The 15,785-nt window shown below is 41.8% G+C and overlaps 1 protein-coding gene across 1 annotated transcript in view; it reads right to left on the reverse strand.

The window, feature by feature from the left end:
* Positions 1 to 880: 880 nt before the first annotated feature.
* LOC148998390 (uncharacterized) overlaps positions 881 to 15,785 on the reverse strand; it is a 183,833-nt gene continuing 168,928 nt past the window's right edge. Inside the window, exon 2 of the mRNA XM_089128176.1 lies at positions 881 to 6,301. Coding sequence (XP_088984302.1) covers positions 4,923 to 5,831 — 909 coding nt within the window. The 5' untranslated portion in view covers positions 5,832 to 6,301 and the 3' untranslated portion in view covers positions 881 to 4,922. The remainder of the gene's footprint in view (positions 6,302 to 15,785) is intronic.

Genomic DNA, 15,785 nt, shown 5'->3' on the forward strand with positions numbered 1-15,785 from the left:
GGACATTATCAAGGCTAGGCGGTCAATAGGTCATAAAACTAACTGTCAAATCCATTTGATGCCTTTTGATCTTATCTCGCTAACACAGATGGCTCTCTTTTTATCTCATTTTTGATACTTTTTATCTCATTTTTGATACTTTTTATCTCATTTTGATACTTTTTATCACCTCTTATCTCCTTTGCTCTAGATTCAACCCTTTCATCCTATGCCAAAAGGGGCGTGAGAAAGGGGCGGGAAGGGGCGGGTCACCTGTCAATCAATCATCTTTTTGACATAAAGTGCATCCTATTACTACTAATAGGTCATAAAACTAACTGTCAAACCCCATTTGATCCCTTTTGATCTTTACAGTTAAAAACAAAATGTTAAAAATGATATTATCAAACCTAGAAGGGTCAATAGGTTAAAAAACTAACTGTCAAATCCAATTTGATCCCTTTAATCTTATCTTTACAAATAAAAACAAATAATAAAAAAGGACATTATCAAAGCTAGGCGGTCAACAGGTCATAAAACTAACTGTCAAATTCAATTTGATCCATTTAATCTTATCTTTACAAATAAAAACAAATGTTAAAAAAGGACATTATCAAGGCTAGGCCGTCAATAGGTCATAAAACTAACTGTCAAATCCATTTGATGCCTTTTGATCTTATCTCGCTAACACAGATGGCTCTCTTTTTATCTCATTTTTGATACTTTTTATCTCATTTTGATACTTTTTATCACCTCTTATCTCCTTTGCTCTAGATTCAGACCTTTCATCCTATGCCAAAAGGGGCGTGGGAAAGGGGCGGGAAGGGGCGGGTCACCTGTCAATCAATCATCTTTTTGACATAAAGTGCATCCTATTAGTACTTACAGTATATACCAGTAATAATACTTTAAAATCAATCCTAAATTTAACTGGGAGCCAGTGAAAAGACCTGAGGACTGGTGTGATGTGTTCATATTTTCTAGTCCTGCTCAGAATCCTGGCAGCAGCGTTCTGTATGAGCTGCAACTGTTTTATGGTCTTTTTGGGCAGGCCAGTGAGGAGACCATTACAGTAATCCACCCTGCTGGTGATGAAAGCATGTACAAGTTTCTCTAAGTCTTGACTGGAAAGAAAGCATCTAATTCTTGAAATATTTTTCAGATGATAGTATGCTGATTTAGTTAATGCTTTGACATGACTACTGAAACTAAGGTCTGACTCTAGTCAAGTCAAGTCAAGTCACATTTATTTATATAGCGCTTTTCACAATACAGATTGTATCAAAGCAGCTTCACAGTGATAACATGAAAGTAGCACAACACAGATCAACAACATTGCTAAACACTAAATAACCCCAACTGAGCAAGCTCAAAGCAAGCCAAAAGCAAGGCGACAGTGGCAAGGAACCAAACTCCATCAGATTGGATGGAGAAAAAACCTTGGGAGAACCCAGGCTCAGTCGGGGGCCAGTTCTCCTCTGGCTTACATTCATATTGTTTAAATATAAATATTAAATATAAATATTGTTTATGAATCAAACGGCGCCATAACATATCGCAGGCGTTGAGTCGTCTCTTCACAGGCGTTGAGTCGTCTCATCACAGGCGTTGGGGCATCCGAAATCCCCGTGAGAGGCTGGACACAAAACTGGACCTGACGAACGCCATTTTTCTCGGGACAAGCGTCCCGAGATAACAGCAGAAAGGCAGATGGGAAATAATTAGCATAGCTGATGTTCATAATGATTTCCGTTATAACTCACAAACTCTCCGTAACCTGAACTCTCCGCAACCCAACCATACGCGCCGACCATACGCGCCGACCCGTTTGTCTAAAAGGCTGTCGAGCCCCACTGGTGCGTTAAGCAGTTTCAGTGGCAAACGGTTCCGTATGGCATAACAGAGGACTAGAAGGTAAGCATTATGTGAATGCTTGACTAAAGAGAAGCGTCTTTAATCTAGTTTTAAACTGTGTCAGCGAGTCAGAGGCTCGGACCGTATCGGGAAGGCCATTCCAGAGTTTTGGAGCTAAATGCGAGAACGCCCTCCCTCCTTTACTGGACTTCGATATCCTAGGAATGACCAGAAGCCTTGAATTTAGTGATCTTAAGGAACGCGGTGGATTGTAGGGCGAAAGAAGGTCCGTTAAGTACATAGGTGCTAAACCATTTAGGGCTTTATAGGTCAGTAGTAGTATTTTGTAGTTGATGCGGAACTTAATAGGTAACCAGTGTAGAGATGATAAAATCGGTGTTAAATGATCATATTTTCTTGACCTAGTAAGAACTCTAGCAGCTGCATTTTGTACTAACTGTAGCTTGTTTATTGAGGATGCAGGACAACCGGCTAATAAAGCATTACAGTAATCTAGTCTTGAGGTCATGAATGCATGAACTAATTTTTCAGCATCAGAAACAGATAGCATGTTACGCAGCTTAGCAATGTTTCTAAGATGGAAAAAGGCTGTTCTTGTAACATATGAAATATGTTAGTATAACACCCAGGTCTTTTACTGTAGTGGATAAAGTAACAGGACATCCGTCTATATTAAATTTGTATTGTGAGAGGTTTTGTGAGTAGTTTTTTGGACCAATAAGTAATACCTCCGTTTTATCTGAATTTAATAGCAGGAAATTACGCGTCATCCAGCATTTTATATCTTTGAGACACTCTGTCATTTTAGATGAGTTAGTGTTTTCATCTGGTCGTGATGAAATATATAATTGAGTGTCGTCAGCGTAACAGTGGAAATTAATTCCATGTTTTCTTATAATATTACCAAGTGGCAGCATATATATTGAGAATAGCAGAGGGCCTAAAACCGATCCTTGCGGTACTCCATAGTCTACTGACGTTATCTTTGATTTTTTCCCATTTAAACAGACAAAATGAGAACGGTCCGATAAGTACGATCTAAACCAGCTTAATGCCTGTCCCTGGACACCAGTGAAGTTTTGTAGTCGATCCAAGAGTATCATATGATCTATAGTGTCGAACGCAGCGCTAAGATCAAGTAGGACTAGTATTAAGATACAGCCTTGGTCAGAAGCTAAAAGTAAATCATTTGTAATTTTAACTAGCGCAGTTTCTGTACTATGATGCGGTCTGAATCCTGACTGGAATTTTTCATAGATATCATTTTCTTGCAAAAAAGAGCACAATTGAGCGGACACTACTTTTTCAAGTATTTTGGACATAAATGGAAGATTTGAGATGGGTCTGTAATTTGCCAAGTTATTTGGATCTAATTGCGGTTTCTTAATGAGCGGTTTTATTACAGCCAGCTTGTATATTTTTGGGACATGACCTAAAGATAAAGACGAGTTAATAATATTGAGGAGAGGCTCTTCCACTGCAGGTAATAGTTCTTTCAGTAGTTTAGTGGGTATTGGATCTAATAAACATGTTGTTGGTTTAGATGCAATGATAAGTTTATTTAGCTCCTCCTGTCCTATCGTTGTAAAGCGGTTTAGTTGTTCTAGAGGGGCCATAATTGAAGCTGAATCATAAGACACCATAGCGGATTGTACATTTATAATTTTGTTTCGGATGCTTTCTATTTTCGCATTGAAGTAATTCATAAAATCATTACTACTAAACTGTAACGGTATATTTTGCTCTGGTGATGTCTGTTTATTTGTTAGTCTAGCCACGGTGTTAAATAAAAACCTTGGATTATTTTGGTTATTTTCGATTAGTTTGCGGAGATGCTCAGCCCTGGCTGTTTTTAGTGTCTTTTTATAGCGTGACATACTGTCTTTCCACGCGATTCTAAAGACCTCTAAATTAGTTTGTTTCCATTTACGCTCTAAGTTGCGAGTTTCTCTCTTGATAGCATGCGTAGCACTGTTGTACCATGGTGCTTTAATTTTCTCTCGAACCTTTTTTAATTTAATTGGCGCAACAATATCTAATGTACTAGTAAGAATGGTGCTTAAACTGCTAGTCATTTCCTCTAATTCATCTGTTTGTTTGGGTTCACTTTGCAGCTTAGATAGATCAGGTAAGCTATTTGAAAATCCATCTATAGTGGTTGGAAGGATTGTTCTGCCTGGTCTATAACGTGGTGCAACATGACATATTTCATCAGTACGTATTATGCAAGTCACCATGTAATGATCAGTGACATCATCGCTTTGCGGTATAATATCTATATCAGTTGGATCGGTTCCATATGATATAATTAAATCTAGTGTATGATTTAGACGATGAGTGGGACCACTGACGTTTTGTTTGACCCCAAAGGAGTTTAATAAGTCTGTAAACGCAGCCCCTAAAGCATCATTTGTATTATCTACGTGTATGTTAAAATCTCCAGTAATTATTGCTTTATCAACATTTACCAATAGATCCGAGAGAAAGTCTGCAAACTCTTTTAGGAATTCAGCATATGGCCCTGGAGGTCTATATACAGTAGCCAGGGCTAGAGATAATATAGATTTCCTTCTTACATCTAAGAGCGTAACATTTAGCACAAGTACTTCAAATGAATTAAACCTGTGACCTGTTTTCTGAGTAATATTAAAAATATCTTTATAGATTGTTGCAACACCGCCGCCACGACCGATCAGACGAGGCTCATGTTTATAACAGTATCCTGGCGGAGTAGATTCGTTTAGACCGAAATACTCATTTGGTTTAAGCCAGGTTTCAGTAAGGCACAGAACATCGAAGTTATTGTCTGTGACCATTTCATTTACAATAACCGCCTTAGGTGTGAGCGATCTAATGTTTAGGAGACCTAGCTTTAGAAATTGTTTTTGTTCACTGATATTTAGATTTTCTGGTTTAATTACAATAAGATTTTTGCTAGATCCTACACTAGATTTATTGTTTGGCTTCACTAAACGAGGAATAGACACAGTTTCTATATAATGTTCCACACTATGCTTATTAGTTAAGTTTGGACCGCAAAGGCTGTAATTTGGACTTTGACTCATTAGTCATCTGGTGCGTAGTGTCTTGGAAATGTTTTCCGACAGCACAGCCGCTCCGATTCGGCTGGGATGGAGTCCATCTGTGCTGTACAGCCTCGGTCTTTCCCAAAACAGATGCCAGTTATTTACAAAGTGCAGCCTCTGTTCATTACACAATGACATTAACCATTCATTTAATGCAAAAAGTCTACTGAACCTTTCCTGTCCTTGTCTGTATGTGGGAAGCGGTCCAGACACGATGATCGCTGCTTTAGGCGCTGTGCTGCGTACCGTCTCGATCAGGCTCCTGTAGTCCTTCTTCAGAACCTCCGTCTGCCGCAGCCTAATATCGTTCGCTCCCGTGTGCAGCACAACAGCTCCGACGCGCTCGTCCCCGTTCAGGATCTCGGGAACCTGTGCAGCGACATCAAGAACACGAGCACCAGGAAAGCAGTGAGTGCGCACCTTACCTTTATCCAAATTAGCGCGGACATGGCGGACTATGGATGTGCTGATGATCACGGCGTCATCGCGTTCCGGCTCGCGAAGAGGGGAGAAGCGGTTCCGGGTGGAGATCTCGAAGACCGGGAGGGGCGGAGAGGCAGCTCTGGTCCTGGTTCGTGTCTTCCGCTGTGTGATCCATGGTCCATGTTGTTTCGGTGCCGGAGTGAATGAAGCCTGAGATGATCGCATCTTCCTCGGCAGAGTAACATATGGCGTAGACGAACTCGGAGTCAAAGAGTGATTTGATTTGTTAGCGTCGGCGCGTGATGCTTCAAGCGTTGAGCGCCGATCCAACAGCTCGGCTTGCTTCACCAGCAGACCGCGGATCTGTTTCTCGACGTATTCCAGCTCCTGCTTCACCGTGAAGAGCTCGAATGTGTCTTCACCTGCACTCAAAGGTAATGTTAGACACGCATCTGATATGTTCGCCATTATAACGGATGATCAGTAAATTAGTAGTGATACTACAACTATCACTACTAATTTAGGATTGAAATGTCGGAAATAACCAGGATTCAGTGAAACGGGTGTAAAATGAGACGATCAATAGGCGAGAGGGCACGCGTGGAATGCTAGCGGGCTAAAGGCTAGTAGCCAGGATTAGGAAGGTTGGATATAAGTAGCGATATCAAAGCAATCCAATTGTTTTTTATAAGGAATACTATCGAGGATAAGTTCACATAATATAAAAATAGAAAGTGCTTGTTTATAAATAAGTGGTAAAGAAGAAAATCAAGGATTAGTGAAGAAATTCTCCGGAGCTACAAACACAAACAACCGATCTCTAGAGACACACCAAGATTACTGACTTGATTTTTAGTTGTTAGACCCCTAGTGTCGAGGTATGCATTCACCTTGAGAACTTCATCTTTGTTTCCAAACGCAATGACTTCAGTTTTGTCCTTGTTTAACAGAAGAAAGTTTTGGCACATCCAACTGTTTACTTCATCAATGCATTGGCACAGGGAGTCAATGGGGCTATAGTCGTTAGGTGATAGGGCTAAGTAGAGCTGTGTGTCGTCTGCATAGCTGTGGTAAGCGATTTGGTTCTTTCTTATTATTTTGCTCATTGGGAGCATATATAGGTTGAACAGGAGTGGTGCAAGAATCGAGCCCTGAGGGACTCCGCAAGTCATGGATGTCCACTCAGACTTATGGTCCCCTATACTCACATAATAACCTCTCCCTTCTAAGTATGACCTGAACCATTTTAGGACTATCCCAGAAAGCCCCACCCAGTTTTCCAGCCTGTCAAGAAGTATGTCATGATCAACAGTGTCAAATGCAGCACTGAGGTCGAGTAGTACCAGTACGGATAATTTGCCTGTATCAGTATTTAAGCGAATATCGTTTATTATATTTATGAGCGCTGTCTCTGTGCTGTGCTGTGATGTGATCGGAAACCAGATTGAAAATTGTCAAAGTATCCATTTGAGCTTAAGAATTTGTTCAGCTGATTGAAGACAACTTTTTCAATGATCTTGCCTATGAAAGGAAGATTTGAGATCGGTCTATAGTTGCTCAAGAGGGTCTTATCCAGATTGCTCTTTTTCAGGAGGGGCTTGACAACTGCAGTTTTCAGGGAGTCTGGAAAACTCCCAGAGCGAAGTGAGGCATTTACCACTTCTAGGAGATCTGCTTCTAAACAGTTTAACACACTTTTGAAAAAAGATGTGGGAAGTGCGTCAAGGGCGCAGGTTGATGTTTTAAGATGCTGTACAGTTTCTTCCAAAATTGTGCCATCAATTTCTTCAAAAACAGACATAGTAACTACAGATTGTGGTCTGATCTGTCTGACTCCAGATAGGGGTGTGCAAAGCAGCCGGTATTTGTATCTGTATTTGTATTTGTTCAGGGGGGAAAAGTATTTGTATTTGTATTTGTATTCGAGTAAAATTCAAAATAGGCATACAAATCTTTAATTTACTTTATAGTGTATGGATTCTTTAATTATATCATTATAATAATTATGGATATGCAATATTGGTTGATGTTTTTCTTTAAATCCAGCAATGAACAACATGTAACAAGAAGTCATTGAAAAGAAAAATAACAGTCAGCCATTACCTCATGAACCATGGTTAAACCAACAACTAAATAAAATAAAATTGTGAACATTATGAACCCCAACACCACGGTGGAGGACGCTGAACAGACAGAATAAGTTAGGGATAATGTATAGCGAGGAGGTTGATTATGAGCCCGACGCGAATCCGGAAGGGTTTGTATTCGCTATAACAACCGCCTCGCTCTACATTACCCCGCTTATTACATGGCTACCTACCAAATAAATCAATAATTTGACTCAAAATAGGGATATAAAAAGGAGTTTATTGATTTAAAAAACGATTGTTTTGCTTCCGCTTGTTACAGAGGAGGCTCCCGTTCCGCCTCCTCTCCGCCACCAGAGGGAGCCTTCCCCGGAATATTAACCATTGGCCTTGAACTCAAATTTCCATAATGCCTCTTACCTGGAACTGATTGCGCCTCACACCTGCACTGCATTTACACACACACATAAAAGACATCTCCACACATCACTTCTCTGTGAAGTCTTGATTTGCCTTGGTGATCATTTCTGAGCGTTTATTCCCTGTTTCTGGTATTGGACTTTGGACTGTTTGTGATTCTACGATTGATATCTGCCTGGTCTGAACTCGGACTGTTCCTGAACTTTGATTATTGCTGCCTGCCCTGAACTCTGCCTGTTTTCTGGATTAACCCTGTTGTTTTGCCTGCATTGCTCTGTCTGCCTCGTTTTGACCCTGCCTGTACGACCATCTCTAATAAAAGCTGCAAATGCATTCTTCCGTGCCTATTGGATCATTACAGATAACTTCGCCGCCTACCAATCCAGCAGCCATCATGCAATTGACCACCGAACTCACAACCCAAGCTTCTCGTTTAGACCTGCATCATCAACAGCTTAGTCATCTGACTACCCTCACTGAGCAACTCGTACAGGGGATGCAGGAGCTTTGCACTGCTGTTGGTAATGTACCAAACGCTCCCGCTACACCACCCCCACCAAGTGTTCCTTCTGATACTGTGAGTACAGCAGTCAATCCACGACTCGCTTTCCCTGATAAATTTGACGGTACCCCAACCAAATGCAAAGGTTTCCTGTCACAATGCACGCTCTTCGTTGACCAACAACCAGCACTATACTCCACTCATGCTAGTCGCATTGCATTTGTTTGTTCCCTGCAGAGCACTGGAGTGGGCTACGGCCGTCTGGAGACCAGAAGGCACCACATTTACCACATTTCAAGAATTTATTCAACAGTTTTGTCAGGTTTTTGAACATACCACAGAAGGAGGAGATGCAGGTGAACAACTCTTAAACCTCACCCAGGGAAGAAGAACCACTGCTGATTACGCTCTCACTTTTCGCACGCTTGCTGCACAATCGAACTGGGTCGAGGATACCTTGAAAACTCTTTTCAGGAAGGGACTTACCACTGAACTTCAGTCCGAGTTAGCCTGTCGTGATGAGGGAAAGAACTTAAACGAATATATCGCACCATTCAAGTCGACAACCTAATGCGGTCCAGATGCACCACCCGGGCACCAGTCCGTTACTCACTCGAGGCAGCAACCGCTCACGAACCTATGCAGCTTGGATTTACGCATATGACTCCAGAGGAACAAGAACGTAGATTTCAGAATCGGTTGTGCATGTCAACCCGGACACATGAAACTCTCCTGTCCTGCCCGACCCTCTACTCGCAATCAATCGGTGAGTTCTCAAAATAAAACGCAAAATTCTGCTTCTTATCTCACCCTTCCAGTTCGTTTGACCACACAAGATCAATTTATTGATACTACAGCTTTTATAGACTCTGGAGCAGCGGGAAATTTCATTTCTCAGACGTTTGCCAAGCAATGTAATCTCAAATTAAATCCTTGTCATTCTTCCTTGTCAGTGGAGGCGCTAGATGGACATCCCATCGGAGAGGGAAAGATCCAGTGTGTAACGGAGAAAGTCCAAATGCACGTTGGATCCCTTCATTCTGAGTACATCCAGTTTTATGTCATTCACGCTCCACATCATTCCATCATTCTTGGTCATCCCTGGCTTCGAACCCATAACCCTCACATTTCTTGGAAAGAAGGTCAAATAATTTGTTGGGATGAGACAACCGCTGTCTGTCCAAAGTCACACGAGTAACCTGTTCCACACCAGAATCTTTCACATCAGTCCACGAGCTGGGAAACTTACCTCCTGTTTATGCTGATTTAACTGAAGCCTTCAGCAAAGAAAAGGCTTCACAACTGCCTGAACACCGCTCAACGGACTGTGCCATTGATTTAATTCCCGGTGCCACTCCTCCAAGAGGAAGAATTTTTCCCCTATCAAAACCTGAATCTGAGGCCATGAAACAATATATAAAAGAAGAGCTTGCTAAAGGTTTCATTCAACCCTCTACCTCACCAGCCGCTGCCGGGGTTTTCTTTGTGAAAAAAAGGATGGGGGACTCAGACCATGCATTGACTATCGAGGATTAAACGACATCACTGTCAAATATCATTATCTTCTACCTCTTGTTCCAGCCGCCTTAGAACAGCTTCGTCAGGCTAAATACTACACCAAGCTCGACTTACGCAACGCTTACATCCTGATTCGCATACGTGAAGGTGATGAATGGAAAACTGCCTTTTCCACCAATAGTGGGCACTATGAGTACTTGGTTATGCCTTTCGGTTTGTCTAACAGTCCTTCCGTCTTTCAGGCTTTCATGAATGATGTTTTCCGAGATATGCTGGACAAATGGGTGATCGTGTATATTGATGATATCCTGATATACTCCAACTCACTGGAAGAACACATTCACCATGTCAGATCCGTTCTCAAACGACTAATTCAATTTACCTGCGTGAAGTTGGCCCCCCACCCAACGCAAAACGTCGTCAAAATGCATGGCATCGATGATTTGCATATGTAATATGCAAAATAAAACTGACAGACTTCTTTCTGGTATTCACATCAAAATGCAGTTTATTGTAAATAATAGTCCCTAAATATTAATATCTTTCCACACACTCCACCTTCTTACCATTAATGAACGTTTATTGGGAAGAATGAGCTTCAGTTCTGAAATCAATAGTCATGTCAGACAAGCATCACCACAGCATTTTACAAAGTCATCAACAACTGGACCATGACAAGTTCACATTTTTTTTGAAGTTTTGAAAACTCTCTGATCAATTTTCTCTTCCCAGGGTAGGTTTTTCTGATGTGTTGCCAGTTGACGTGAACTCCGCTTCCACAACAATTACGTATTTCCGTTTTTTGTGCAAAAGGTCTATATATTAATTATCATTGCCAAGTTTCGGGATTTTCATGGATTTTGGACAGTAATTTTAATCAGTAATTGTAAGCATTTTACATTTGAATTATATACAATCTATCTATTTACATTTGAATCATAATCTTCTGTCTATCTATCTATCTATCTATCTATCTATCTATCTATCTGTCTGTCTGTCTGTCTGTCTGTCTGTCTATCATCATCTTTCTATCAGCATCATCTTTCTATCTTTTAAAAAGTCATTAAACTTTCAAATGTATGCATTACATTTTAAAAGATTAGAGTATTATAATAAGCTAATGCAGATTTGTTGTTATCACAAGGTTTATAGTTGAGTCAAGGCCGCCTTGTGATGCTGCGATCGACATCGCATCATCCTCTGGAGCGCCGAACGAAACAGACGGTACCTGCGAAGAGGCAGACGCCTGAAGCGATTCGGCGCTCGCTGGCTCTAACACTGGAACGGTGGGTGTGGCCCAAGGAGCTAGCGTCGGGGGATTGTTCCACACAGTCACCGACTAATCACCCTGTCCGCGAATCGAATAGCTTCTAGAAGAAGAAGCCGAACGAGTAACGGATGCGGGGACTCTCACTTTTGTCAGATCATTGAGTCTAGATCGCAGTGTAGAGATGGTCATGTTCCCACAGAAGGAACATAAGTCATCCACGAACGCTGCTGCTGCATGCTGAATGCCCAGACACACAGAGCAGCGGTCGTGACCATCAGAAGATGACATGAATTGACCGCACCCAGAAGAACACGGGCGAACCATCTTTAAAAAAACGTGCCACGTGCAGCTCTTTCAATGGAGAGGAGGAAATTCACTCTTTCAGCACTGAGGCGTCCAGGGAGAAGTGCAAAGTCTGGCAGACCACTGCTCAGATCGCAGGCAATGCAGAATCTCGCTGGGTACCGCCGTCACACCAACACTGAAGAGGACGCTCGTCTCGAAGAGTTGTCTCAGTAAAACTGGCTTTAGGAGTGAAGAAGTCTCTTGGCTCCAAAGCGAAAACATACTGCGGTTGCGTTCACTTCCTTCTTTTATACCCACGGGGTGGGGCGGAGTTACGCTATGCAAATTTCTGCAGCCCCAAGGCATTTCATGCCATTGGCTCGTTTTTAAATACTCGACGAGGATTGGCTTTCTATGCGAAACCCCCATTCTCCGTCATTCCGACGTAACTCGGAGTGACTACGAAAGGGAACTATATATACTTTATATACTACAGTACTACAAAAATGGCACAAGTAACAGGATTCACGACAACAGTCCAACATAACACAGGGTACATTTAACAGTAACATAAATGTTAATCACAAAATAAAAACAGAAACCAAAACAGGCGGCAGTCACTTTTCAGCCAAATGCGTCACAAACATGAAAGAAACAGCAACATAAACATTAAGTTTTGCTTTTATATTGTACATCAAGCAATCCAGCAGTAACTAAAGTAAATATGTTTGGTTAATGAAAAGGAACCTCAAGTTTTATTAAGTTTCTTTAAGTTAAAAGCTCATAAGCTGAAACCACACTCTCTAAAATATCAGCTGCATGAGAGATTTGCACTTTATCTTTAACACATGGAAGAATAACGGAAGCCTATACAAACCCTGATGTATGCATGTGCCATTTGAAATTAGTATCCGGAAGCAGAGATTTTTGGCAATCACCATTCCCCGGAGGGATGCTGTTTAACATTTAGATGTTTATTTTCAGACAGTGAGATGTTTGAATATCATACTGCAAATGCTGTGTATGCAAATTATCTCACCTGTAACACATTTGACCAAATTTTGACTCCACTTTTTCTTTTCTGCTTTCTCCTCAGGACTTCCTGTAAGTACCATGGCAACAAGCTGAATGAAGTGTGCATGACTAATCCAACATTATAGCAGGTAGTGTCTCATGTGCCAGTCAGACTGAACATTTTTCATCTGGAACTAAGGTCTCTGCTGACCAATCTGATGAACACATAAACCACATATGAATTTAAAGATGTTGTTGTGCAATAGATGTCGAGGAAGACAGTCACCTACTGACTACAGGAAGTGTCATGATTAACACTGCAGACCTAGCATCATATTAAAATAAGCTAGCAAAATATGCTAGCAACATTCTTGAAACGTTAAACCATATAGTTACTATAGTTACCCATTTAAATGCATATTTCCCACCGTTCACTGTTTTCCTAAGGCCTCTGTCAGTGGCCCATTAATCGCTGCTTGCAGCTTTAATTAGGGGCCAAGCCCCGAAGGGGATAGCCCCTATTTTATCTGTTAGTTTTCTTCTTATTATTCCGTAAATGGAAGTCTGATGCTACGTTCACACCGGACGCGAATCGCGCGTCAAATTCGCGCCTGACGCGTCTAGTTTGACGCTTGACCACTTTGTGTTAATTCGCGTGTCAAGAGCGAAACTGGCGCGCGTAAAAACAAAAGTTTGAAGCGAAATTTACGCGCGTGACGCGCGTCAGAATCGAAATCCGTTGGCGCCCATTGTTTTTATGTCGACCGAGCATTCATCAAGAGAGTTACCGCTCTGTATTTACTCTGGAGAGCAGAACAGCGGCGTGGGGATCATCGTCGCCGTATATTTGTGTCCACCGGACCATTCAGAGCCGAACCGTTTGGCGAGTTTCACCATTTGCTCGCTCCAGGAGCTGCGCTGGATGACGGCCGCTGTCAGCGGTACTTCCTCCTGTCCAGCGCCCAGTTTGATGACATGTTGTCCCGCATCGGAGCGAGGATCACCCTCGCCCTCGCCCTCATCCATCTAATCTAGCTGTCATTTATTTTTTGTTTTGATGATAAATAGAGCCAGCCTTCAAAAGTTAACCTGTCCTGTGATTTTTTCTCTCTCTCACGTCCAGACACGAATTTATGCACATATGTTGATTGTCACAACATAATACTATTTCATATAATCTAGCTATGGAATGAATAACATTCAATACAAAATGAACATGTCTCGTATATAGAAATAATGTTTTAAGTGATAAAACATTTGCTTTGTTGTGCATAATCCCACCATGCATTTAGTCATATTAACAAAATAATTTATTGAAGCATCCAGACACTTCACCACGTGAGCAAGCAGCTAGGCTCCTGATTGGTTAACGCGGCGCGAATTCACGCCAAAGTTCAGATTTTTCAACTCGGGCGGCAGACGCGAATTCGCGTCAAACGCGTGAATGCACAAATGGCACTAACTGAATCATTCGCGCTTAACGCGCCAGACGCTCAATTCGCGCCATTCGCGCGTACTTGACGCGCGAATCAGGCGTATTCGAAATGTTCAGCTCTTGGATGTAGTGACCTGAAGCACTTCATTCCAACTTCAACAACCTCCGCCAGTATAAAGAAGGGTTTGCCGATCGACTGAATGTGAATGAGGGGTAAATTCCTTCTATCATTTAGCTGCTGTGTTTTCTGATGCTTTTCTAAAGGTAAGTTATCATTTTATTATCAATACAGATTTTTAGTGGTAAGATTAGACCGTAGTCATTTATCTTGTCAGTGTGCTTGTTTTAACAAGAGAAATAGTCGACTTTCACTAATAACACAAAACAGTTAACTTACATACCACTGCATCCATATGAAGACGTTGTTCTGCAGGTTCGTCGTCGGCTTTTTCAAATCGCTCGCTCTGGCTCAAATATGTAATGCTTGATGGACAAGTCTTCCGTTGTTGACATTTTGTTAACGTGTGAATAAAAATGTTCTTTGAAGCTATAGTAATCTTTTTTTTTTTTTGAAGCTATAGTAATCATATATCTCTAATCAAACTACAAGAATGGCTGAATGGGGGGAGTTGAACCGACCGTGAACTGGAGAGCGGGCGGGGTGTAACACATCTCCCTTTTATTTAAAGGGGCCGCTTTAAAATGACTTGCTCACAGACGCACATCAGAAAAGGGGTAGAAAAGGAGCCTGTGGAGCTATAATAATGAGGAATTCAGACCCAAGCATTGCAGTTATGCTTTATATAGACCACAAAAGTATGATTTATATGCAAAAATGAATGATTTAAAAGCATGATATGTACCATTTATGCTTGCTGCGCTGCTGGGCTTACAGTTCTTGCTCCTCTGCTGTAATTGATGTGATGCTGTGCTTGCTGTACTTGTAGCTTGATGTACTTTTTTATGCTTTCGGTGCCTTTAGCTTAGCATGCTAATCTGGTTAACCTGCTTTTGTGTGCTCATTCTTTCACTGACGAGTCTCCTCTGCAGTTTGTTATTGTACATTCTCTGTGTGGTGCAGTCTGCTAAACCATGTGTTACTAATCCTGAGCCATTCAGTGGGTTTGAACCCTGTGTTGGATGAGTATAAAAACTACGTTGATTCCTCTATTGTTCAAGCATTGTACATAAGTACTTCTGAACCCACCTGTTCTTCATGTACATTCAATTTCTGCTGTTTTTGTTCTTCCGGCTCTGCACTGCTGTTGGTGCTTAAATGCTTGCTGTGCTGCTGTAATTGCTGCATTGCTGTGCTTACAGTTACTTGCTGCATTGCTGTCCTGCTGTAATTGCTGCGCTGCTGTGCTTACAGTACTTAATGCGCTGCTGTAATTGCTGCACTGCTGTGCGTACAGTACTTGCTGTGCTGCTATAATTGCTGCGCTGCTGTGCGTACAGTACTTGCTGTGCTGCTGTAATTGCTGCGCTTCTGTGGTTACAGTACTTGCTGCGTTGCTGTAATTGCTGCACTGCTGTCCTGCTGTAAGTGCTGCCTTGCTGTGCTTACAGTATTTAATGCGCTACTGTAATTGCTGCGCTGCTGTGCTTACAGTACTTGCTGCGCTGCTGTAATTGCTGCGCTTCTGTGCTTACAGTATTTGCTGTGCTGCTGTAATTGCTGCGTTGCTGTGCTTACAGTACTTGATGCGCTGCTGTAATTGTTGCACTGCTGTGCTTACAGTACTTGCTGTAATTGATCTCGGGACTGCTGAGGCATGTTCTCAGGATTCCTCTGCCCGTTCTGATGTTCTCCCTCCTTGCGCAGAAACCTGATCTGTGGCTTCTTCCGCTCGAGTGGAGAACCCAATGCTCGAGCTGCTTGCTCAGCATC

This window comes from Pimephales promelas, chromosome 1 (genome assembly GCF_988280905.1).
Source record: "Pimephales promelas chromosome 1, fPimPro1.hap1.1, whole genome shotgun sequence".
Taxonomy (NCBI): domain Eukaryota; kingdom Metazoa; phylum Chordata; class Actinopteri; order Cypriniformes; family Leuciscidae; genus Pimephales; species Pimephales promelas.